Raw genomic sequence first — 25,486 nt, 5'->3', positions numbered from 1 at the left:
AGAGTAAGATTGGTGAAATCTTATATTAAAAAAAGATCCATGTCAACGTCTCACTTCAAGGATTTTGATCTGAGTCATCTGCGGTTCCACAGGGCGCTCATTTAGGACCCCTGTTTTTTGTTATATACATTAATAATATAAAATCTTGCTTACGTTACACTAAATTTCTATTATACGCCGATGACCTTAAAATCTACCGTACGATATTTAACATCGCCGACTGCCTTAAAATCCAAAGTGATCTGGATCGACTACGAGCCTACTGTGATAAAAATAGTCTCTTTCTTAACATTAAAAAATGGCAAAGTATAACCTTTTCAAGAAATACAAATAACATAAATTATCAATATAAATTTAATGATATTTGCTTAACTAAAGTGAACTACGTACGCGATTTGGGAATTAAATTGGACTCTAAACTGATATTTGACATTCATATTGATCTAATAGTAACAGAATCTTTTAGATTGTTGGGTTATATGTTTCGTAAATGTGAAATTCTAGTTCTCGAGCTAATAAATGTTTATTTAATACATTTATTCTTGGCAAATTGAACTTTGGAAGCATTATATGGAACCCTAGGTATGGAATTTACATTGATCGATTGGAAAGATTTCTGTTCTGTTTATATCAAGATGTCAATTCAATTGGAGAGCATTTTGGCGTGATTTCACTTCTCGACAGACGTTTGATAACTGATGTTTCGTTTTTATATAAAGTAATGAATTGTCAGCTGAACACTCCTCCTGTTTTGTCACTTTTTAAATTTAACATTTCTCAAATCGAGCGAATTATTTTTTATTCCATTGAGGAAAACAAATCATGGCCAGAACTCTCCATTATGTAGAATAACAAAAAGTTATAATTTGTACTGCCGTTCATTAGACGTTTTTAGTATGTCATAGTAAAATTAATGGCGTATCTGCTCGATTGGTTTTGGTTTTTCTATCACATACCGGGTACGCACAATTAATTTCCAAAGTCAAAAAATTTTAAAAACTTCATAACTCAAAAACGGGTTTACTTAGAAGTACGGTTGAAATTGCAAAAGATTCTGCTTATCACACGCTAAAAAGCGCCCATAAGCCATTTGGCTCTAGCGGGTGCTGCTAAAAAGTTATTAAGGCTGGAAAAAAAAAGTGTGAAAAAGGGTATTTTCAATTGAGCAGAGTTCACCCTGTATAAATGATACGGTTAAACTTTATACGCCGTTTTATTCGAAGAGAATGCAGTTTTAATTAATCCAAATGAATTTTTTTGAAATTTTGCGCTGTAAAAATTTTACACAGAAAAAACTAAAAAAAAACAATTTTTTGAGGTTTTTTTGATTTTTTTCCCAAAAAAAACATTTTTTCAAAAAAAGTCTTTTATAAAAATTGTAGTTCTCGATGAGGCGCACCTATCTTCTGTGAGTCATTATTTTCGGAAAAACACCGTTAAACCGTCAGAGGGGCTGGAATATCATACATATCTGAAACTTTGAGCGTTAAAAAAAAATATTTCCCGTGTGCTGAGAAGAACCAGAAACTATACAGATAAGGTCCTCATTAACTCTAATCGATCTGTTAAATTTCATAACATTCAAAGAACCGTTGCGACCTGTATCGAATTCCCTTGACCAAAATCGAAGAAAAATTTTTTTTTGAGTTTGAAGGCGTCCTAGTCCTACACAAAAAAACAAATGAAAATTTGAAAACAATCAAATTAAAGCCTCATATTTCTAGATTATAAAAAACTAAACATCGTTTCTCTAACCCAAATACAACCAAAGTTATAAACACTTTTGTCCGACCGGTCCGAATTTTGTGCGAAAACTCCACTGCGGGAGAGCCCCATAATAGGAGCTACGCTCTTATAATAAATAAATAAATAAATATGTTAGGTGTTTTGTGTATGTTATGGTAAGTTTTTGTTCAATTTCCTTTCTTCCGGTTACATCATCTTAATTATTAAAATATTATTATAAGTTGGAAAATTGTTTTAATTTTTATTAGATTCGTCTTCGTTAGCTAAATGGAGCTCCTTGGACCTCTTGTCTGAGGAGGAGGAGGCCGATTCGACTTCTCCCACACGTATTGAAAATAAAAATGGTTCGATAGTCATATCAGAAAAATTAGATCAAACGATTATAATAATTATTTTCAGATGAGTCTGACGACAGTATTTTCTGTTCCACTTACCTACAGAGAGTAGCGAGCGAAAAAGGGCCCAGAAAAGTGGTGCAAAGGGGCAAAATTTACTCGACGGATGCCTCCAGGCCAGATTCTCCTAACGGCACTCATGTTCCTTGTAATACTACTGTGTTAATTTTAGCGTTTCATGCTGGCAGTGTCTTAGGTAAGTCTTACTTTTTAACACGCTTATATTAGCTCAGGTTATATCTATGTATGTATATACAGAATGTCCCCTTTCAACTAGTCAAAAATGCTACAGTATATACAAGAACCATAAAAAAAGTAGTGTGAGATAGGGCATTGATGGTCGGAAGTGCTTCGTTTCCAAAATACAGGGTGTTGAAATTTTTCAAAAAAATCGTTTTTTTGTCTCTGTATTAAAAACGTATTAAGCGATTTAAATGATTTTTTTAGGTTTTAAATGATAAGTGGTGAGGTAACTGTGTACGCCACTGTTTTTTTGAAAGAATTTTTTTTTCTGAATATATTGTTTATTTCTAACAAAATACAGCCCCTGCATTTTTGTAGTTCGACGCACCGTTTTGGTGCAAAAAAATAAAATCCATACCAGAGTTCTTTATTTTAGCAGTTTTTTTTTTAATTTTCCGAAAATTTTAGGCAGTTTCTCATAGCAATCTCCATAAAATAAATAATAATAATAATAATTTATTTATTTTACGTAATCAACAGCTACAAGACCACTTACAGATACTAACTTAACATACGTACCTACATAAATATACATAACTTAATATAGCATAAAAAGAACTGTAATAAATAATAATACAATTATTACAAATACCTAGTGATGTAAAGGGTAATATTACCGAGGTAACATTACCGGTAATTTTGGTAATATTGGGGTTTTTTTTCACTCTATATACTCTCATTTATTCGCTATTCGCCCAGCTCTACTTGGCTTTACTGGCGCGAGGCGCAAGGACGAAAGACGATCGTGCCGTACGGAGTGGGCTAACGCTGCGCCGCCGCTTTCTTGATGTATAGATCGGGATCCGGGAATAACCGAAATATGAGTAATAAAAATTCTGTGATTCCCCGGGGACCGTGGCAAGCGATATTCAGTCTCTCTCTGTACCGTAGAATGGGGCTATTCTGGAAATCAGGGGTAATTTGAGAATTCATCCGAAAAATGTTAAAAGCGGCAACAACGCCCACAGAGTTAATAACAATACGCAAACGCCGCGCAAGGCCATTAGTACACATGCAACCGCGTACTCGAGCGCAGATCGACGAAAGGTAGCTGTTTTATTTTGGCGCGTAAAAATATTAGGAAAAACACGTGTTTTTTGGTAAAAGAACGGTAAGTGGTTAACTTTACTCTGTAAATCTAAACCGATTAATTGTATGATATTGGCACTTAATCCAAATAAAAGTATGGGGTTTTAGGAAGGTGTATTGGTAACATAAACATTTTAGGACTCTTTTGTTTTTTTTTTATTCAGTATTTTCTGGAGTGGGGTAATTTGAGAAGTGACTGGGGGCTATTTGAGAAGGCACGGGGGCTATTTGAAAATTGTGAGAAATTGCTTTCAAATGAAATTGGCTTTTTTAGAATGGTATGAGATAATGGTGCGCACTTATAAAAAAACATTTAGCCATGTCAGAAATGGCAAAAATTACGTGCCATATAGGCATTACTCAGAGAAAGCCTTAGCCAGAGCAATAGAAGAAGTAAAAAAAGGGCGGTTAACTTTGGCTAAGGCCTCCGAGCATTTTAAAGTGCCCATCGCCACCATAAGCAGACGTGCTAGGGGGACCAATATATTTGAAAAACCGGGAAGACCTTCAATATTTTCCAAGGAAGAAGAGGAACAGTTTGTGAAATACCTAAATATTGTGGCAGCTTGGGGATTTCCCTTTGACATATTGGATCTAAGACTTTTTGCGAAGAATTACCTGGATAAAAAAGGTGTACAGGAGGTTCGTTTGAAGGATAACTTTCCTGGTAGAGATTGGGCATTAGCTTTTCTTAAACGACACGAAAAGCTCATATCAAACCGTCTATCATCCAATATTTCAACTAAAAGAGCTTCACTTTCACCAGAAGTTATCGATAATTTTTTTGATAATGCCCGAGATACTTTATTAGCGGTAAATCCTAGTTTAATGATAAATTATGATGAAACAAACCTTAGCGACAACCCAGGCACTAAGAAATATATTTATAAAAGAGGATCAAGGTACCCAGAAAGAGTGATAAATTCGACAAAAACAGCCATAAGCTGAATGTATGCTGGTACTGCTGATGGCCAGATATTACCAGTTTATGTAGTGTATAAAGGTGAGCATCTTTGGGACTCATGGACTGAGGGAGGCCCTAAAGGTGCCAGATATAATAGGTCTAAAAGCGGGTGGTTCGATTCCGCTTGTTTTCGAAATTGGTTTTTTACTGTGGTAGTTCCATTTTTTTAAAATAAACCTGGAAAAAAGGTGAGTAGGTATAACAGAGAGGTTTAAGTCATTTTACCCATATTTAATTTTCATTTTAGGCTCTCATTGGGGACAACTTATCTTCTCACTTTTCCGAAGACGTCCTTAAAACGTGCGAGAAAATGGATATTGCATTTATTTGTTTGCCAAGCAATGCGACCCATGTCATGCAGCCATTAGACGTCGCATTTTATTCTCCACTTAAGAAATATTGGCGCGAAATTCTGACAACGTGGAAGAAAGGCCAAGGGCGGAAAATGACTACACTCTCAAAAGATGTATTCCCTAGATTGCTTGCACAGCTCCATAACAAGATTGAAGAGAATGGCAAAGGAAGGCAAAATTTAATCTCCGGATTTGCCAAAACTGGATTACACCCTTTAAATCCTGCGCAACCAAAGGAAAGATTACCTGCATCGTCCACCACAGGTACAGATTCTAATATTTTAGATTCAAGCATTTCAAGCTCAGTTTTGGATGTCCTAAAAGAAATGCGTATGGGTAGTTGTGAGCAGCGTAAAGCACCGCGTCGCAAGAAGCTTACTGTAGAAGCAGGAAAAAGTGTTTCTACATCTGATTTGTACCCGTCTACTAGTAGAAATGTTTCTGAAATAAGTTCATGCGAATCATCAGATGATGACGAAGACCAGCTACAAAATATTGACGATGAAGACCTTCCCTGTTTTAATTTGAAAAAACCTGATAAAGAAATCCAACCAGAAGAACATGATGATGAAAATCAGCAAGAAATAAGTGACGATGATGACCATCCTCTTATAAACTTTAGTAATCTTAAGGTCAATGATTGGGTAGTTGTTCGATACACGGCAACAATTTCAAGCCAATGTTATATAGGACAAATAAAATCCGTTACCCTGCTAAACGGGGAACGGGTTTTCAAAACATCGTTTTTAAAAAAATCCTCCAAAATGGAAAGATTTTTATCTCCTCCTAAGTTAGATGAAGACGAGGTAACAACCGAAATGATTATCATGATACTTAGCCCTCCTAAGATTGAAGGTTCAGGGACCAGGCAATTTTTTACCTTTTCGGATAATCTTTCAGAACTAAACCTAAAATAAACATATAGTTACCACTGTTTGTAACCTTCAAGAAACCTTTGTTACCTTCAAACCAGAGTTATTTTTAAGTTGTTTTTTTTTATTTGATCATTTTTTAAAGTTATCTACTTTATGTTTTTTTGTTTACATATTTTAATTGTAATTTGCAATGTTGCAAGAAATATTTTTTGTTTTGTATATTTTTTTTATAAGTTAACATGTTTTTTATTTTTTTTTTAAATGTTTTTTTGTTTTCCAAATATCCCCTTCAGTGGATAAATTATGATTTATGCAATTTTAAGCCATATTCTCAAAAAGCCCCACCCTATGGGGCAATTTGAGAAGGCCCTAAAAAAATTTTTTTACGGCTCCCAGAAGAGGAAGCCGTTAGTCAAATATGAGAAAAAGATACCTCTATCATATGTCTTTCCAACGCCATTACAAAATTGATCAAGCTTACTTTTGTCTTATAGATATCGCTCAAAAACCTCAAAAAAATTCTCAAATAGCCCCATTCTACGGTATTGATCATAATTAGTGGCATTATTGATACAAAAGGGTTGTTTATAGCCATTATAACTATCAGTGCAATTTTTATTAAATAACTGTAATTATTTTAGGTGATATTTAAACTGGTGAGTAAATATTTTTTAAGTTGACCTCTTCTCGAATGGTTGGCTAATAACCCAACAACAATTCCACAGTTGAAAAACGAAATTAGACGTATTATTAGCGAAATTGGGCCGCAATTATGTGAAAATGTAATTGAAAATTTCTTAAAACGAATAAGAGTCTGTCACGAAAGTCGAGGTGGCCATTTGCCAGATATTATTTTTCACGTTTAATTGCAGTGTATTAGCTTTACATTAAAATAAATAATAACACTCAGTTTAAAATAAATTGTGACTTTTATTTACCAATTAAAACGTGCGCTCTTATTGGGGCACCCTTTAGCTTAGAACGAACTATTTTTGTCCGATATTATTAAAGCAATAATACCCATTTCCAGATGCAAATGTAGATATGGCAGCTAAAAAATCTGACGTGACAACATTTAAAGGAGCTTTCGAGTCGGTTATGCGACAACATTACCCTTCTTTAGTGGGACATATTTCCATAAAACTGGTTTCTTGTCCCTCTATTTGTACAGAAAGCTTGGGAATCCTATCTAGGTAGGTATACGTTACAATACGCTCTTAAAATCACATTAAGTTGCTAAAATCTATTATAGCTTAAGTCCATACAGTTTCGACGTTTCGCCTTCTTGCGTCGATGTTCCTCAGATCACTCACGATTCAATCCCGATCGGAGCGATTCCTATTTTATCGACGGGAAACGCCGAATATCAGGATCACGTATCGCGGACAATCACAGCCGCCAATGCTGTTTATCAAGGTAGAAAATTAGTTATGTTATGTATACAGGGTGTTTAAAATTCCCCATTCGACATGGGGATTTCGGAATCTACAGGAGATACGAAGATGGTTAAATTGGGGCAAAGTTGAGAATTATTAAGCTTAGTAATACGCCGTTTATAAAAATTGAAAGTTCCGAATGATTCCAAAGATAATCGAAAAAATACGAAATTTTGAAAAATCAATTTAATTTTTTTCTGAACTTATTTCTGTAATGTTTAATACGACGTTTCATCTTTTGTCAACCATCATCAACTTTGTTTTTACTTATAGGCGCTATGTTTGGTTTTTGCATTCTTAAAATCTTTGCAAAATTTCCTTTTTACTGGTGTATCAGAAGTAATATTTTTAAAAACCTGAATTTTTCAAAAAATACTAAATTTGTCGCAGTAGCCGTGCATTAACTGACAATATTTAAACTGTCAATAAATATTACGTTAGACAGAAGTGTAAATTTAATCCAAATTTTCTGGAAAACGTACAGAAATACGTTAAATGTTTGGAAGTCATAAAAAATCACTTCAAGCGTCTAGAAAATAGAAAAACTTATTCCAAAAGCCTGGAATAAAAACCAAAAACATGCCAATTTAAAAAATTCTAAAAACGCAATAGCATTAAATTAAATAAAAACATTGTATTGAAATATTATATATTGCAAATACCTCCAAGACATGGAAAAATTAACGCAAAATCTTGGAATAAAACAAAAGTTTATTACAAATGCCTGGAATTATATAAATATACTGAAAAAATCTGGAAACTGCTAAAAGTTATTTAAAAAATTCTGAAATTAAAAGTTGAAACCCAAAACCTATTTTAAAATATTAAAATTAAAAGAAAAGTTATTTGAAATGCCTGGAAGACGTAATGAATGATTCCGAAGTCCTGGAATAAAACAAGCCTTTATTCCAAATGCCTCGAATATTATAAAAATACCAAAAAAAATCTGGAAAATTTTGAAAATGTTGAAATTAACAATTAAAAACAAAAACTTATCCTAAAACATTAAAATTAAAACAAAAATTATTTGAAATACTTGGAAGACGTGATAATTGACCCAAAGACCTGGAATAAAATAAGATTTTATCCAAATTCAAATGCTTTATTTGCCCATACATAAAATTATAAGATACAGTTATAAATCTAATTAAAATTTTGACAAAAAGGATTAATTCTCGATATTCCAGATGATTGGAATATCATAATTATACTCAATAAATCTGAAAAATATTAAAACTTCCAAAAAGCATGGAGTTAGAAATTGAAAACAAAATTATTTTCAGGGACATTAAAATTAAAAGAGAAATATTATTTAAAGTACTTTGGAAGTCGTGGCAAATTACCCTAAGATTTAGGAATAAAATGATGTTTTATTCCAAATGCCTCGAATATTATAAAAATGCCAAAAAAATCTGAAAAATTATTTTAAATATTTGCAAAATTTTGAAATTAACAATTGAAAACAAAAACTTATTCTAAAAGATTAAAATTAATAAAAAAATTATTTGAAATACTTGGAAGACGTGATAACTGACCCAAAGTCCCGAAGTAAAACAAGATTTTATCCAAATGCCTGGAATATCATAAAAATACTCGAAAAATCTGGAAAATGTTCAAACTTCCAAAAAGTCTGGAGTTAGAAATTGAAAACAAAATTATTTTAAAACAATAGAATTAAAAGATAAATTATTTAAAATACTTGGAAGTCGTGGCAAATAACCCTAAGATCTAGGAATAAAACATCATTTTATTCCTAGATCTTAGGGTTATAAAACATCATTTTATTCCAAATGCCTGGAATATTGTAAGGATGTTCGAAAAATATAAAAAAATCAGAAAATGTTTTGTTAAATTTCTGAATTTAAAAACTGGGAACAAAAACTTTGAAAGTTTATTTGAAACACGTGGAAAATGACCCTAAAGTCCAGGAATAAAACAAGATTTTGTTCCAAATGCCTGGAATAATATAAGAATGCTCGAAAAATCCAGAAAATGTTAATATTTATTTTAAAAATGTAAAAATTCTGACTTCAAAAACTGAAAAGAAAAACTTATTTTAAAACATTAAAATTAAAAGATTAATCTTTTGAGCAAAACCGAATAAATCCGCCAAACATGGTTTTGAGCAAAACCCCGAAATTTTAATAACGCTAAAAGTACTATCTTTTTCTTTTTTTTTTTTTTGGTAGAACATACTATTGGAGAGATTATTAATAATACATTCTTTTTAAGTATATTTTTTTGAAATATAACAAAATCAAAAATGGATTTATTCGGTTTTGCTCAAAACTATTAGATTTATTTGATTTTGCACATGGGAGAAAGATTTGTTTTCCGTAAAGAACAAAATAAAAGAAAAAAAATACTCAAAGACCTATACCTACTTGTAACGTTAAAAACATATCAATAACGATATCTTTTTAGCAGATAAAAACCAAAACAAAATATAAAAAAAACAAATATTGAATTTTTAAATAAAATTTATTTAAAAAATAATACATTATTTTTTGAATTTATTAACACCTAAAGCAATATTATTGTCAACACATGCCTGTAGTGAGTGAGGGGCCTTGAGTTTGCGCTTAACCAACACTGATCCTGCTTTTCTTCCAGCTGTTAAATGTCTGCGTCCACTCATTGATGTTTTTCTTCTTGCAACAGAAGTTGGCTGCATAGCAATTTTCTTCCCTTTTCTGGATACGAATTGCCTATTTTTCGTATTTACACCCTGATATTTGAAAGCTGTGTAAAGCCCTGACATTAAAGAACCAGAACTTCTATCGTAAACCTGGGAATTATGCAGAAACGTTTTAATTGCTGGATAAAAATTAACTGGGTCATTATTTAAATGGTCCATTACTTTTTCACTAAATGATTTCCAATCTCTCTTGACGTCTTTCACATCCTCTTCGGATATATTGTTAACACTAATAATTGTTTCAGATTCCTGAAACAGGTTTTCTTTTTCATCTTGTTGTATACCATCCATAATTTGTATGTCGGTAGTTTGAGGGGTACAGATAGAATTAATATCAACTTCATCTATTTTCTTCAATTTTCCCAAAATCAGTGGGGCAAATGTTTGCGCAGAAGGTTTCATATTGGTTGCAATTTCATACATAATTTGTAGTGGTCAACGTATTCACCACATCAACATGAAAAAATTTTATAACTGCAGACTGGTGTTTGCACAGTTGTCCAGTTGTTCCTTGTAAACAAGTATAGATGCACGATAACATATCTACAAAATAGTGAACATCGGAATCTAAAGAACTCTGAACAATATACTCTGTTGCATTTAAACATTTTATTTTATGGGAAAGGAGCGAGGAAACGTTTTTCTCGTCAGGGCATAAATGCCTTAATCTACTTTGACGTTCTCTATTTAGAATTATATCAAGTATTCTCTGTTTGTAATACGTTTCAAAGTTCGTAATGACAAAATCTGTTAGCTGTGTTAGACTAAAGGCTTTTGTTCTTTCTAATGGAATGTCCTTGAACAACCTGAATATAACCTCTACGTAATTATTAGTGTCTGAGCCTCGAGTCATTAGTGTTTGTCTATAATAGAAGCACCACGCGTGAATTTTCGTATCTATCATATTCTGAATGTATATTGCCAATTGTGGATACTTGCATTCATTGAAGAAACGTTCTATGTTTAACTTCACCTGCTGCTCTGACGTTCAACGTCAATATGTCCTTAAAGTTGTTGTACAGCCTTTGCCTATCATCTTTTTTGATCAGATTTTTCGATGCCGTCAGCCATCTCCATACTGCCTTTAACACGTGAAAAGAACAAAGCAGAAGCTCTGCCTGTGGCCAATGTTTTTTTTTAAATACTTCTTTCACTGAGGTCATTATCGGTTAATATTATTTTTGGAGAAATTTTTCGAGGCATGATTGCCTTCAAATTTTCAACTCCTTCATCAAATAACTCTTGTTTCTGACTACTAGAGATGATAACATCCAACTGGAATGCCTCCTGCTGGAGTGCGTTGCAAAAAAGTAAATCTTGTGATTTTGCACGTCGCAGTTTCCTGATGCATCAACAAATAAAATTCTGAGGCCTGTGTAAGGTACTGACCAGCTCGTTGCATTATTGGTGTGCATAAACATACCGCATAATGATCACCAATACGAATAATTTTAGAAAGAGTACTTTTATTTTTCATTAAGTTATTTTCTAAAGTTAGGAGCATGCCTTCTCCAAATCGTTCTCCATAGTTTTTTTTGAAATGCTCAGCCCATAAATTGGAAAAATCAGTTTTGGTCGGGAAAAAATGCCGGTCTAATATCATTTTTCGTAGTTGTCGCCTATTTCTTTCATCTTGATACTAGTGTATGTGTGATAGGCAGTTGCAGCAGTATGTCCTTTCTCAAAAGGTTCAAAAATATATTTTTTTGTTTCGTTGCCTATAGGTCTTTTCAACAAGGCTGCTCCACTTTCTATGGTGTGATTATGTTCTTCATAAAAATTTACAACGCAGGACCATGTACTTGCATTATCCATAGGCTTTTCTAATACACTTTTCATTTTGGCAGGACAGTCAATATTACGAGACTTCTTTATTGTACGCGATTGTTTAACTTTGAAATGACAATGGTAATAGCGTCTAAATATGTTTTTTTTAGATTTTTTCAAAGATGTTCTAACAGTCGTCGTAGCTCGCCAAGTAACTTTTGTTATTTCTCCTAATTCGGTTACCCATTTCTGTAAGAAATTATGTAAGTTGTAATACCTAATACTTATATCAATTTCTGAGTAGATAATCGCATAAAGTTATGAACTTAATTGTGTTTTAAGCATGATATACCTAACCCTTGAGATAAAAGTACTGTTTTTTTTTCATTTTCTAGAGAAACCATTTTTTTGAGATAATCTTTATTTAAAAATAAGCCAATTTGGAAAATTAAAAAAAAAGAGAAAACAAAAAGTAAAAACTTATTGCAAAATTTGAAAAATTGGCATAAAAAATTCACTAAAGGCCGACAAATGAACATTCTATTTATATGCAAGCGTGCGTTGTAGGCACTAACCGCAGTACTAGAGAAAAGGCGCCTAATTTCACACAGTTTTCTAATTTCGGAAAGTATATCGTATCTCTCTCTAATGCCATCTAAGTTGAGCTTCCGAAATCTCTGTGGAACTTTGTAGCGCTGGCGCTCTGCGATATACAGTAGGCTATCCATCTAAACATTTGCATCTCTTCTATAAGCCGATCTATGGTTTGAGGATATGCATTTAAGTGGATTTTTTTCTCGAAAACAAAGCAAGACATCAAAGAAAATTAAAACCCAAAAAAATCAATTTTTAGTTACTTAATCCAAGAAATATACAAAATACATTTTCTAAGACGCCACTGGACTTAATAAATTTAATTAAATTAGATCTAAATTTATTCTCTTATTACTACAAATGATCTTACAACAAAATTATATAAGTAAAGGATATTTACGAAAAACCATTTTTCGAAGAACGCGCTGTATATCATAAAAAATTAACGATTTGATTCCTCTTTTATATTTTTGTCTTAAAATATATACTTGACAACCACTATGTGTAACACAATATTGTTGCACAAGTATTAACCGGCAATCTAACCTTAGAAGCGCCATGTGCTTAAATTAAAAACTAACAGTACATTGATAATTATATATAGCCCTTTAATACCCTTTTAAAGGTCAAAGGACTAAATTTCCAAATAAATGACTATCCTTTAAAATAAAGGGTGGTTGGCAATTCTAGCTGTAATCTTAATTTGAGTATCTAATAGATAACAACAAAATTATCATAAATTAGGCGCCTTTCTTCTGCATTAAAGTCATTTAACTTTTGTGCCTCTTTGTTGTGTAAAATACGCTTTAAAATGTGGTTTATTACCTGTCAGAGTTGTTCTTAGCCAATGGATGTCTACAATGCAAATTCACTCAACAGTCATCCTTCTCATATTGTTAGACATAAACTCAAACATCACATAAAAATAATAAAAAAAAACAATATTTACTGTTCTATCAACTTTTGGCAATAATAAAATATACTCACCGAAACGAATTAGACAAAGGATATATTTCTACTATAACCTTCTGTTTATTCGTGTCAATCGAGCCCCAGGTAAGGCCCCCAGTCTTACCAGACAGCACTCGAGGAATTGCGCATTCGTTCCTAATTGAACAGAGGCTTTCACACCTACTTGTGCGGGCATCTTCAAGATGCGCAAAATAAAAACAGATCTGTACAAACTTCTCATAATGGCCACATATCTACTCAAGATCAACTATTTCTCACATATTCACCACTATTAAATTTAGCAGCCTTATTTAACCAGTAAACACAACTCTTTTTCCAACACACCAACATACACACATTTCTCTCAAACGTTGCTTTCTGACTACCTAGCCAATTAATATTTTTGGGTGTCCTCTTGACTCAATGAATATTAGAGATCTTTAGCAATATACGTTATTTGAAATATATCAAGTTATTAAGTGATTATGAAAATAATTAAATTGAGATAGAATTATTATAGATCATTGAAAGAGTTTTGTTTTAAATGAAAATACATATATTAAAATATAAAATAAAAAAATATATAATATAATTAAATGATAAAAATAACATATGTTTTACAGTTGCAAAATTAACTTTTTATTTTCTGCTCCAACAACCATTATTACATTATCAACCGAACATATTACATATGTTCCTCACCAGTGAGGTTATGTTAATAATAAAAAACAACTTACATCTACTTCTTCTTCAGTATTAGTGTTAATTCTGAATTCACTTTGGCTGACATCAAAATAATTGTACTCTGAAGGCCTCTGGATAGACATAATGGTCAATTTTTAAATAATATTTACCAGCCTTGTGAAGTGAATAATATGTAAACAAACTATCGCATACTTCGGGCGGCATGTAATATAATCTGCCAACGTTAGTCCAATTTAATCATATTTTGCAAACGGTAGGCTCGAACATTTGCGACTTCAGCCGAAGGGTCTATTATGTTGGCAGAAAATGAATATGCCACCGGATAATTAATAAAGTGTGATTTAACAAAATCAGTTAAAATTCGCCGCTAACTCAATTTTCATAAGTCATCAATTTTGCTTGAAAGCTCCCTTTTCCGAAATTGTCGGGGATTTTTGCTCCAAATGCATTTATTATATCTGGTAAGAATGCCACAGTTTGTAAATATACTTTCATGGGTCCATATTACCTTTATAGTAAATTTTAATCATATTTTACTTTTCTTAATAATAATTGCTATTTAAACAAAACATAAAACTATTTAAAACATGTGATATTTATGATTATATGACGCTATGAGTGCAATATCGGACTAACCCACAAAAATTCAAAATCGGCTTTATTGTAGAATATTATCCGTCAAGTTAAAATCTATTTACTGCACAGTGGACTAAACGACTTATTCCTTTTCGTTACGAGATAGAGGCAGCACTAAGTTGAAGTTGAGAAGGAAGGCTCAATGTGCTAGAGACACCCTAAGAAAAGATACTGAACTGGCAAAAAGTGGAAACGCAGCAGTCATATTATGTTTTGATCAGTCTTCGTTAGATCCTTCCTACACCTGTACTTACCACAGGCATTTCAAGTTATGGACTTACTGCTTTAATATACATGAAATGGGAACCAATAATTCGTTCATGTTAGTATGGGATGAAAGTATTGCTTCCAGAAGGCCACAAGAGGTGGTATCTTGTATTTTATATTACATAAAAAACTTTGTTACATCGAAGGGACTTATTATGTATTCTGACCAATGTTGTGGTCAGAATCGTAATGTAAAAATGTCATTGACATGTAACTATATTACTGCATCTCCATTATTGATGTCATTCCTATTTACCATGCGACCAAGATTTCGGAATCTTAGAAAAAGAAAAGGAATTCCATTCACAAATCTTTATACCTCAAGACTGGCATACAGTCATAAGACATGCTAGAAAAAAAATCCCTTTACCATAACAGAAATGGATAAGTCAAGATTTTTTCTACTCAGGAACTTGAAAGTAACATAACAAACAGAAAAGGCTCAAAATCCAACGGTTAAGGTTTAGAAAAGATTTTCCCAATACTATTCAGTATAAGTACTCAAATAATGAAGAGGTTTATTTTAACACAGTAGATCTTAATAAAAGGAAATCTGTTTCCAAGGAAATTAAGGATCTGCCCCTTTTATACCCAAATAGTAATGCCATAAATGAAGGTAAAAAGAAAGATCTCCTTGAGTTAATGGAATTCATCCCTCCTATATACCAGGATATTTATAAAACTTTACCTATTAAATAACTACCTACTAATTTTTGACGTAAAACTTATTATAGCTTGAGTTATAGTAACCCATTAAAAAAACCCGATCTATTTTAAATGCAGAGTGGACTAACCCACATAGAAAAATCGAATATTAGCCATATCCAAAAATTTAAAACAAATTCCGCAAATTTAAGTAACACTCTCAAGAACATTCAATTAATTCGAACTACAAAAATGTCCTTTTAAAAGGGATTTGCGCACTTACATTTTCGTATTTTTTTAAGCCTATCTTTTTAGCACTTAATAATATTGGGGTTAGTCCGTTTTTGCACTCATAGCCTCATATATCGTTTAAATATTGTCTTATTTTATAGCTTATATACTGCGGCAAATTTAATTTTTTTCCAAAAATTCGGTTTTTTACACAAAATAAATATTACTTCTCATACATTCATTCTTAAAAAGGTAATTTTACAGAGATTTTCAAAATGTAAAAATTCAATATGGCGCCCATCGAATTTTCAAAATTTCGAATATATTCGGAATTTTCAATTTTTACGACAAAAATTCTCAAGTTTGCGCCCCAATTTAACTATCTTCCGTATCTCTTGTAGATTCCCATGTTGATGGTCGAAATTGAAACACCCTGTGTGTATTGTATATGTAGATTTTTTAAATATTTAGATTTGTTGTATATTTAGATTTTATTAAGTCGGACGAGGGTCAAGGTTTCACCGGACAAGTTTGCATTGTGGCCGACTCATTAGGGTCGATTTTGGCTTACGACGCCTTATGCAGAAATACCGATCACACCTCGAAACATTGTGGCGAAAATCATTTCTTAAATAACGATCATAAAGGTCAGATTAATAAAATATCTAAATTTCTTGTGTATAGTTTAGAATAATTGTTGTATATTTTTTAGATGACTTACTAAATGAAGCTTACTTGCGAACGAGCCATTATACTCGTAGGTCCTCGTCGTCTTGCGAATCTCACTCTAAACTGGAGTTTGACGTTTCGGATTTCTTTTTGTTCGGCAGTCCTCTGGCTTTGGTACTCGCTTACAGGAAGATTTCTGCACAAGATGAAAAGTCTGGTAAGGAGTCTTAATTAATAATAATTTTAATTAATAATTATGATATCTTGAGATATACTATAAATTAATATGAGTTTCGGAAATAATTAAATAAAACGACTAATCGCAGTAAGTTCCGTTTATTAAATTGAGTCAAACTTCCTACATATACATATATAGATTAAAATATATGACGTCTGGTTTATACTAGTTTTAAACCAGACGTCGTATTGTGGAGACCAAATTATGTCTATCAAACAGTTTTAAACAACACTCAACATTAAAGTTTTTGGTAGTTCTAATAACGAAACCCATTATTTTGTGTGCCTCAAAAACTGTGTTAATAATGTGATCGGTAAAAGCAAAAATTACAGTCAACAATTACACCTAAATCATTGCTGTGTAGCTGTTTAATATTGACCCTGATGTTGCAAGTGTGCTCTACTTCATACATTCTAAATTGATCTTAAGGGATTAGTATGCGAAGTACTGAAGGAGCTTCTCTTTTGTTGCTGACTGGTCCTATTTTGAACTAGTCAACTTCTTGACGATCAAATCTTTTGTTTTTAAGGTCTTGTTACAATATCGGACAAAATTAGAGCAACTTTTACATGTACGACTTACGTACCATCAGTCGTCAATCACCCTGTACTACATACGAATAAACAATTTGAATATACAGGGTGTTTGGTGCATCGTGTGCCAAACTGAATTCAGTGATTGGGGAGGCATTTGGCTACCTCTTCAGCCCTCTGTAAGGGAATACCTTGACAATGTGTTCTCCAATTCGTGGATTGGGCGCGATGGGCCTATTGCATGGTCGCCACGTTCCCCAGACTTAACTACATTAGATTTTTATGTCTGGGGACGTGCCAAAGAGCTGGTATACGCCACAGAAGTTCCAATGAGGGAGGTACTGATACAACGCATAGAAGCAGCCTTTAATACAATCAAAAACGAAATACGACTTCGGACTACAACTGTAGAAATACGACAAAGATGTCGGGCCTGCATTCGAAACAGAGGTGAACAATTTGAGCAGGATTTGTAAATGATGAAATAAATGTTTAAAAGGCTATTTTTGTTTTTTAATGTTATTTTCCCTGCTTTGAATCGCTGATTAAGACAAAAACTTGTTTTTATTCACCTGTTGAATATTAGAAATTGCGACTATGTTTAGTAAATTTGAAAATTAGTCATGTTACCAATTACTTTTTATGACATATTGCACATCATTAGAATGGAAACAGACTAGAGATGTTTTTAAAAAAATTGGGAGATCATTATCACTTTTAGTTTTTTTTTTATTTAAACCGAAAGTTGACGTTTAAGCTTATTTTTTACTGAAAAAAAATGTTTGCAGCGCTGTAAAAAAAAACTAGATGTCGCTGGCGGGTAATTTTAGTTTCAAAAGAAGCGTCAAACATTGCAAATAAAAGGTCAAAAATAAAATTTAGTAAAAGTTAACAACTTTTAAATTTTGAATGTTTTTTAAATAAATGTTCACTCAAAACCATTAAAACCCAGTATAAAAAAATCTGTTTGAGCAAGATTTTTTTATGAGTGCTGAAGAGGTAGCCAAAGACCTCCCCAATCACTGAATTCAATTTGGCACACGATGCACCAAACACCCTGTATATTTTTTAAAGATGACTGCTATATTTTAGGAACTATATCCCGTCCATCGTGTCTCCAAGTCCACAATTTGTTCCATCCAACAGACCCGGTAGCCTCTAGGTTAGAACCCCTTATTTCCGCCAGATTTTCTATTTTACCACCCGTTAATGTCCCGAGATATATGAAGTATCCTTTGGGCAACGGACAACCTTATCACCTCCGTAAGTGCATACATAACTCTCTCGAAAATAGCTCGATTTTATTAGATTGACTTTATAGTGGAAATTCTACAAAGCAGCCCGCAAATTTTTAACGACCAGATGCCCGCGAGACGTTTATCGGATGTGTCCATCCAAAGTACCGTTTCCGGTCTCATCGAGTCCATACCGCTTCACACCATCAGCAGTCGTAAGTTAACAATTTTTGTTGGAAAAGTAAACACAAAACTCATAGGGCCAGGGTGTCTCACTGTCAATCTGACAACATTGAAATTTTTATTGATAATATACAAGTAGCCAGGAAAAAATGCTAAAAATTATTTAAGTTAAGTTGCAAATTTGGCTACTAGGGAGCGTAATTAAAAGGTTCATAATTCAATTCCAATTTTCTTTAGAAAATGTCAGTTTAAGGTACCTTTTTTTAAACATAACTAGCAACCTTGCAATCTTTTCCGTCATTTTGGTCACAGACTCATTGGCGTCTCAAGGTAATGAAAGTGTAATTGCTTAAGGAGCTATAACTTTTAAAAAACTTATAAGAGTTCGGTCAATTTGAGCATATTTAAAAGTGTTTTTAGATATTGTATCCAGTAGTACGCGAAATTTTATTAAAATTGATAGGAGGCGTCATTTGAATTAAAATCTTTTACTTTGATTGTGGCACAAACATTTAAATGATACTAGATAATTTTAATAATCAGAAAAGCAGAATCGAAAAGTAGGTTGAATTTGCTACATAAACTAGAAAACCACAGTCAGGTATTTTTTTTTTACTCTTTCAGTTATTATTTGTTTATGTGGCACCTCCCTTTGCCGTTTATCTAGGCGTCAAACTAATAATCCAAATTATGTAAAAATAACAAATTTCCAAACATTTTAAGAAAGTATTATAATATAATTTAAACAAAAATCATAATCCTATTCTAATTACAATTATTTGAAGTTAATCTAGATAATCGTCATGAAAAATCGTCGTCACATTTCCATGCAAATAAACAAATGAAATTTTAAATAATTTATTTTGACAGTTGACATTTTTAAATAGTTCTGACAGTGTTCTAATTTAAATTCATTATTTTAATTTGGGTGATGGAACAATTTACGATACAACAATTTTTAGATTTTCGATAATCTGTTTAGGAAGCTTCCGTTAAATCTATTCTGTTAAGATTTTTTTTAAATTGAATGGGTAATTTTTTACCGAAAAACAAAAACGAATTTTTATAGTGTATATAAAGGACGATTTTTCTATGCTCCTATTTACTTGTGGGATAAATATTAAAAAACATACTATGGTATGATTGCGGAAATAGTTTGACTTTATTCCTAAATCCTAAAGGATTAGAAACTCAACACTTTTTAAAAATTGTTGCCTTGTTCAATTTAGGAACGTTGACGTTTACAATTAACTGTCAGAATATTGACATTTGACATAAAACCTATTCAGGACAATCAAACTAATAACTACAGCGTTGCCGGATTGTAAAGGTATTTTCTTGGGTTTCATTTGTTAGATATTATTTTATGACATAAGTGTGTAATGGTCAGAGGGTTTATTTTGTTTAAAGTTAAGTTAATTTCAATATCAATTTTTTTATTAAAGTCCTTTATAGTAACTCGTGTTTTTCTTCTTACATTAATTGCAATTATTGACAATTATCATGCATAGGATAGGGGTTCGTTAGATTAGATTAGGTTGGGTCAGTTGGGTTAAACTGGGTTACCAACCCTTACACTCTTAAATTTTACATATCAAATGAGATTTACTTATTATGTTATTTGTTTTTTAATTTATTATTTTAATTATAAAATCTGGTAATAATCTCAATATTTGTATATTAATTGGACGAATATATTGAACAATAGGAAATGAATTGCTTTAAAGAAATTCAGAGTTTTTCATAAGCTTTATGGACTTTCGTCAAGTATGGCAAGACTGTAGAAGATCCTTGTGAAAAATTGACATGTTAAAAGAGTTTTTGCATAGCAATGCTTTGAAAATGAGGTTATTTAGTAAAATTTATTTTAAATTTTTTGTACAAAATATAGTTCATCCAAATATTTTTTTAATTTTAAATGGTTTATTTCTATTTATTTTCAAAAAATCGTTTAATTTACTTTTGTTGTTATATTTTTGGGATCAGGTAACAATCCATGAAGATAACGTTTTAAACCTTCTTCTTGCATACGTTGAAGTGATACCGTATTTAAGCACGAGAAAAATTTCCGAATTTCGAAAGAATTTAAATTTCACTTATATCATGTATCCTTGCACCAAGCTCTTATCAGAAAATGATTTTCACAAAGAATTCGACCATTGTTATTGGCTTAGAGAAATGCGCAAGGAACATCATCAGTTCCTCTTTCATTTTTTAAGTAATAGTTACACAGATTGCTGAATTGGAAGGGATAGTTTGTTGCCAATGGGCACCTAGATCTTCCGATCTAACTGTGTTAGACTTTTATTTATGGAACGTATTACGGATATTGTGTACAAAACGTCACAGGTTACACAAGGGATGATATGATAGAACATATTCAGACTGCTCTAGATTGCATTCCTCAAGCGGAAATTAAAATAGCCGTTTACAACTAGGGGGCAATTTAAATGTTTGTACGGTTGGAGGTGTTAAATAAAGAAAAGAGATCCAATTTACAAACTTCTTAAGCGTCAAAAATTCTTATTTGTGTAACTCGAAAAGTAAAAAAGATTCTTCTTCTTCTTCTCATGCCCTACCTGTTACGAATGTTGGCGATCATCAGTTTTTTCTAGTAAATTTAATCTACTTTTCGATTCTGCTATAAAAATTATATTGTACCATTTAGTAGTTTTCAAGTAGTTTTTAATTTAAATAACGCCTCCTACCAATTATACTAAAACCCTTCGCATATTAGTGGAATCAATATATTAAAGTACGTATATTTCACTTGTAAACAAGCTCAAATTGAACAAAATCGAATAAGTTTTTTAAAAGCTATTTGCATTTAAACAACTACATTTTCGTGAGCTTTTGACCTAAATGATGAAAAATATTCAAAGGTTTCTAATTATATTTGAAAAAAAGGCACCTGAGCTGAGATGTTTCCGGAGAAAATTAAAATTGAATTATTGACATTTTAATTACGCCCCTAGTGGTTTAAAATTAAACTTAAAAATAATTTCCAGCATTTTTTCTTGGTCATTTTTATAATAAAAAAAAAATCCAATTCAGATTGACAGTGCTTGAAATATAGCCGCGATCCTAGTAGATTATAACCTAAAAATTATTGTTTATTTATGTAGTACGAAGTTTGTTTGTGGCTTTTAAAGGTTTCTTAGTGTTTTTTAGTTTTGTTTTGACTAATACTTAAATTTTATGCCTGATGATGATGTAGCTAGATCGAAACACGTGTAGCCTGTAATTATATGTTGTGAGACCGTGACTTTGTGTTTTCTTTGTTTTCGTCAATTTTGTGTGCTGGTCTCATTGAGAATAATGCCTGAGATTTTTGTACCCTGTAGATATGCTTCAGATCAAGTATTATTTTACTTTTCCTATACACCATTTTATTTGTCCCGTTGAGGATAGTGGATGATGTAATTTTATGTTATAAACGCAGTGCAACAAAAATGGTGGGGCGCTAAACGACTCGATTACGCCCTCTATTGTCCCGAGGGGCTCTCGAACTTTCCCACCAACGCATTGCCGCACCTCTTCCACGCGAGTTATTGGGAGAGCTGTGACGTCATCGCGTTTATTTTACGACAGGTGGGCGGTATAGATGGCGGCACCGGTACCGCAGGTAGCGAGGAGGGTCGGGAAAGCACCTTTCGCCCGGGACAACCCAGAGAGAAGTGGAACAAGAAAAGGACTTCGGTGAAACTTAAGGTAACAGAAATCTTACTTGTAAATAATAATAGTAACATAAATATGTTGCAAGCCTATTTTGTTCTTTATTGACTTAGTTCAACTTAATATTCGATTTTTTACACTGACGTCCGCAGAAAACGCAGTGAACAAAAAAAAAATCATACATTTTGTCAGCACCGACCGAAGTAACGCACAAGCCAATTTTGGCTAGTTTAGAGCGATTTCTATATTTATGAGAGAGTTGATTTCTGTGTAAATATAATTTACACAAATTGTAAAAACACCTGCCAGAATAACTCCTACAAGCCAGACATTAATCGATTTTCAAATCAAATCAAAAGCAATTTATTTGTCATAAAAAGTCAATACATCCCCAGAAACAAAATAAAGATAATATATTTAATATTTTAAATTAGATACATCTTCTCCCGGCAAAAAGGTCTGTCCTGCGATTTTCAACAACCGATACTCTTTAGCTACTGACTAAAGAAGCCAAGAGTGGGACAAACCGGTCAACTTAAAGTTAATTAACAAGGAAACTAATAAAAAAAAACACAAAAAAAAAATCATCAAACTAAATAAATTGTTACAGAAAGAATAATAACAGATTTGCACGAGTGTGTGCTAAGAATCAATATAAGTAATTAATATTTTAATATATTTTTATTTATAATATAATTTTTCCATAATAATTAAATATAGGCCTGAAGCTAGAGGAAGACGGAAGAAACGACGAATGGCGGGAGACGGATGATGGACGGTCCAGACAATTTTTGATAATGTTTACTTGTATGTAGTTTAGGTCAGAAAGCGAATTCGTGCACCTTTATTGTTAAAAAGACAAAGAGAAGAAAAACCAAAGACCAGAGTAAATTAAAAATGTATAACATTTTAGTTAGTTGCAAGCCTATAGTTGAGTCTGCAGGAGCATTTAAAAATATTTATTGTATTATAATATTTTATTATATTTGGAAGGTCATTCCAAATCTTACACGCCCTGTATGTAAATCATTTTGAAAGTTTGTCTTCCGGTGAAGAGGAACTCTATATAAATTAATGTTTCTAGTTTCATGAGCATTGTGTAGTAGTGGCATTAAACAGTCATACAGATACTCCGGTTTCCCAGTCTTGATTATTCTATAGATAAAGCAGTACATATGAAGCTTACTTCTATTCTCCATTGTTAACATTTTATTTATATTTAGATGTGGAGTTATATGATCTCTATTGGGGATGTTAAAAGAGAATCTCATGCATGTGTTTTGTATTTTCTGATTTTTTTTTTATATAAACTTGTTATAGAGTCGGAGTATACCACATCTCATCCATCTCCATAATCAAATAATGATAAAATTAGAGTATCACAGAGGAAGTATTTAATTTTTGAGGGTAGACAGCTTTTTAGGTGATATACATTTTTTAGGCGATAGTAAGCTGCTTTTAATTTATTGTTGATGTCTGTTTCAAATTTTGTTGTTTCGTCAATAATATGCCCAGGTTTTTTACTTCCGATTTAAAAGGAACCCATCGTTATTTAAGATAATTGACATATCTATTATTTTGCAGGTACTCTCTTGCTTGTTTACTTTGGCTTATAAGAATTGCCTGGGATTTCGTATTTTGTAGTCGCCAATGGCAGACACCCGGCGCACAGGGTACATCTAACACCTAACATTAGTGACCACTCAATTTTGTCCATATCTCTTAATCAGGAAAATAAGCAAACTATCAGAAACATTAAACATCAAAGATCGTTACAACTTGCATCAAGAAAGAAAAGAAACTACAAGAAAAACTTCTTGCTATAGATTGAAACAAGAATAGCTCCGAGATAAATTTACTAGCCGATTCATTGATCACTGATATTGAGATTATTATAGACCAAATGGGCCCTAAGGTTCAGAATATCCACAATATTATATACAGTGAATTTTTTTTATCTCGGGTCATAGGGTTTTACGTGTAATATTTTCAACCCCATGTTAGAACCTGTTCTATTTAATCGATAGTATTGAAACCTGGAACAAGTAAAGTTTAAGTTAACAGACTTTAAAAAATCCCATTATTTTGCAAAAAAATTTTGCGAGAAACCTATTTAAAATACGTTTTTCTGATGAAAAAGTTTGCTTTTTCTGCACCTCGTAACCTTCATTACCTTTACACTTCAAAGCAGGTAGACAAATATCTGACAGTGACACAAAATAATTTTTAAATTGCTCCATTGAAATTGTTCAAAAACTCTTTAAAATGTCGATATACTCCGTAGTGCCACTTTAGATTTACATCCAAAATAACACCTAAATATTTAACCTTTGTCTTCCTTTTTATTTGCTGGGTGCAAGAACATTCAGTTATGCCACAGTCGTTTTCGTGTAATGTGATCTCTTTTAATGTGCTAGATGTTCTTGAATTTAAACCAAGCCAAGTTTTGATTTTTTCATCGAAGCGGAGTCTTCTACAGTCCTTACATCCTTCCAAGACTTTTCCTTAATCATTATTGCGGTATCATCTGCAAAACACACCATGCCGACATTAGGTAACAACTGCAACAACTCATTAACATAAATAGAGAACAATACCGGTCCAAGGACAGTTCCCTGTGACACCATATTCTACCAACCTAGGCAAACCGACACATCCATTTATTTTGGTGTTTTGTGTTCTTTGGTTAATGTAACTTTCAAACAGGCTGTACGGGATCCCTCGAATCCCAATATTTTCCAGTTTTTTTAGCAGAATATCATGTGTCACAGTGTCGAACGCTTTGTTGAGGTCCAGAAATATTGCCATGCACCTCTCGTCATAGTCGAAACACTTTCCTATCTGTTCTGAAATACAATTCACCGCATCTTCTGTACTTTTATTTTCGTTAAATCCAAATTGAAATTGTGACAAAAATCATTTTTTTCTAAAAACTCGTTTAGTCTAAGTTTCATGCATTTCTCTATGATTTTTGAAAGATTACTGGTTAAAGCTATGGGTCTACAAGATGTAAAATTGGTTTAATAAGGTGTTTATGATACTTTTTCAAGAATAGTGCAGGTATTTCGTCAGCCCCGGATGCCGCATTAGTCTTAAGAGTGCTTATTAATTGAATTAATTCATTTTCCTTTATAGGTTTAAGTTACATAGAGTTTCCACTTGGATTATTTTTTGGGTTTAAGCTGGCCTGTCTTGGATTTTTAATTTTACCCGCCCTAATTTTTCCAATTGTGCTGAAATAGGAATTAAAAGCATCTGCAATGTTATCGTCCCCTAAAATTTCACCACCGCAGCTGTTGTCAATTATAGCTGCATATTCGCAGATCGATCTTGTTCTCTCGTTTGTTGCTTCTTTGAC

General features: G+C 32.4%; 1 protein-coding gene across 2 annotated transcripts in view; it reads left to right on the top strand.

Moving 5' to 3' along the window:
* LOC126733590 (protein retinal degeneration B) overlaps positions 1-25,486 on the top strand; it is a 100,257-nt gene that overhangs the window by 47,755 nt on the left and 27,016 nt on the right. The window contains exons 9-17 of one of the 2 annotated variants that reach the window (XM_050436938.1): positions 2,010-2,090; positions 2,146-2,337; positions 6,696-6,858; positions 6,918-7,081; positions 16,084-16,242; positions 16,308-16,481; positions 18,128-18,298; positions 18,357-18,485; positions 21,896-22,164. In XM_050436938.1, coding sequence (XP_050292895.1) covers positions 2,010-2,090; positions 2,146-2,337; positions 6,696-6,858; positions 6,918-7,081; positions 16,084-16,242; positions 16,308-16,481; positions 18,128-18,298; positions 18,357-18,485; positions 21,896-22,164 — 1,502 coding nt within the window. Of the gene's footprint in view, positions 1-1,994; positions 2,091-2,145; positions 2,338-6,695; positions 6,859-6,917; positions 7,082-16,083; positions 16,243-16,307; positions 16,482-18,127; positions 18,299-18,356; positions 18,486-21,895; positions 22,165-25,486 lie in introns of both variants that reach the window. The other variant, XM_050436937.1, reaches the window with a different exon arrangement.

The sequence above is a fragment of the Anthonomus grandis genome, chromosome 2 (genome assembly GCF_022605725.1).
Source record: "Anthonomus grandis grandis chromosome 2, icAntGran1.3, whole genome shotgun sequence".
Lineage (NCBI taxonomy): Eukaryota > Metazoa > Arthropoda > Insecta > Coleoptera > Curculionidae > Anthonomus > Anthonomus grandis.
Note: the sequence above shows the minus strand (reverse complement) of the source record. Positions and strands in the feature narration are given on the sequence as shown.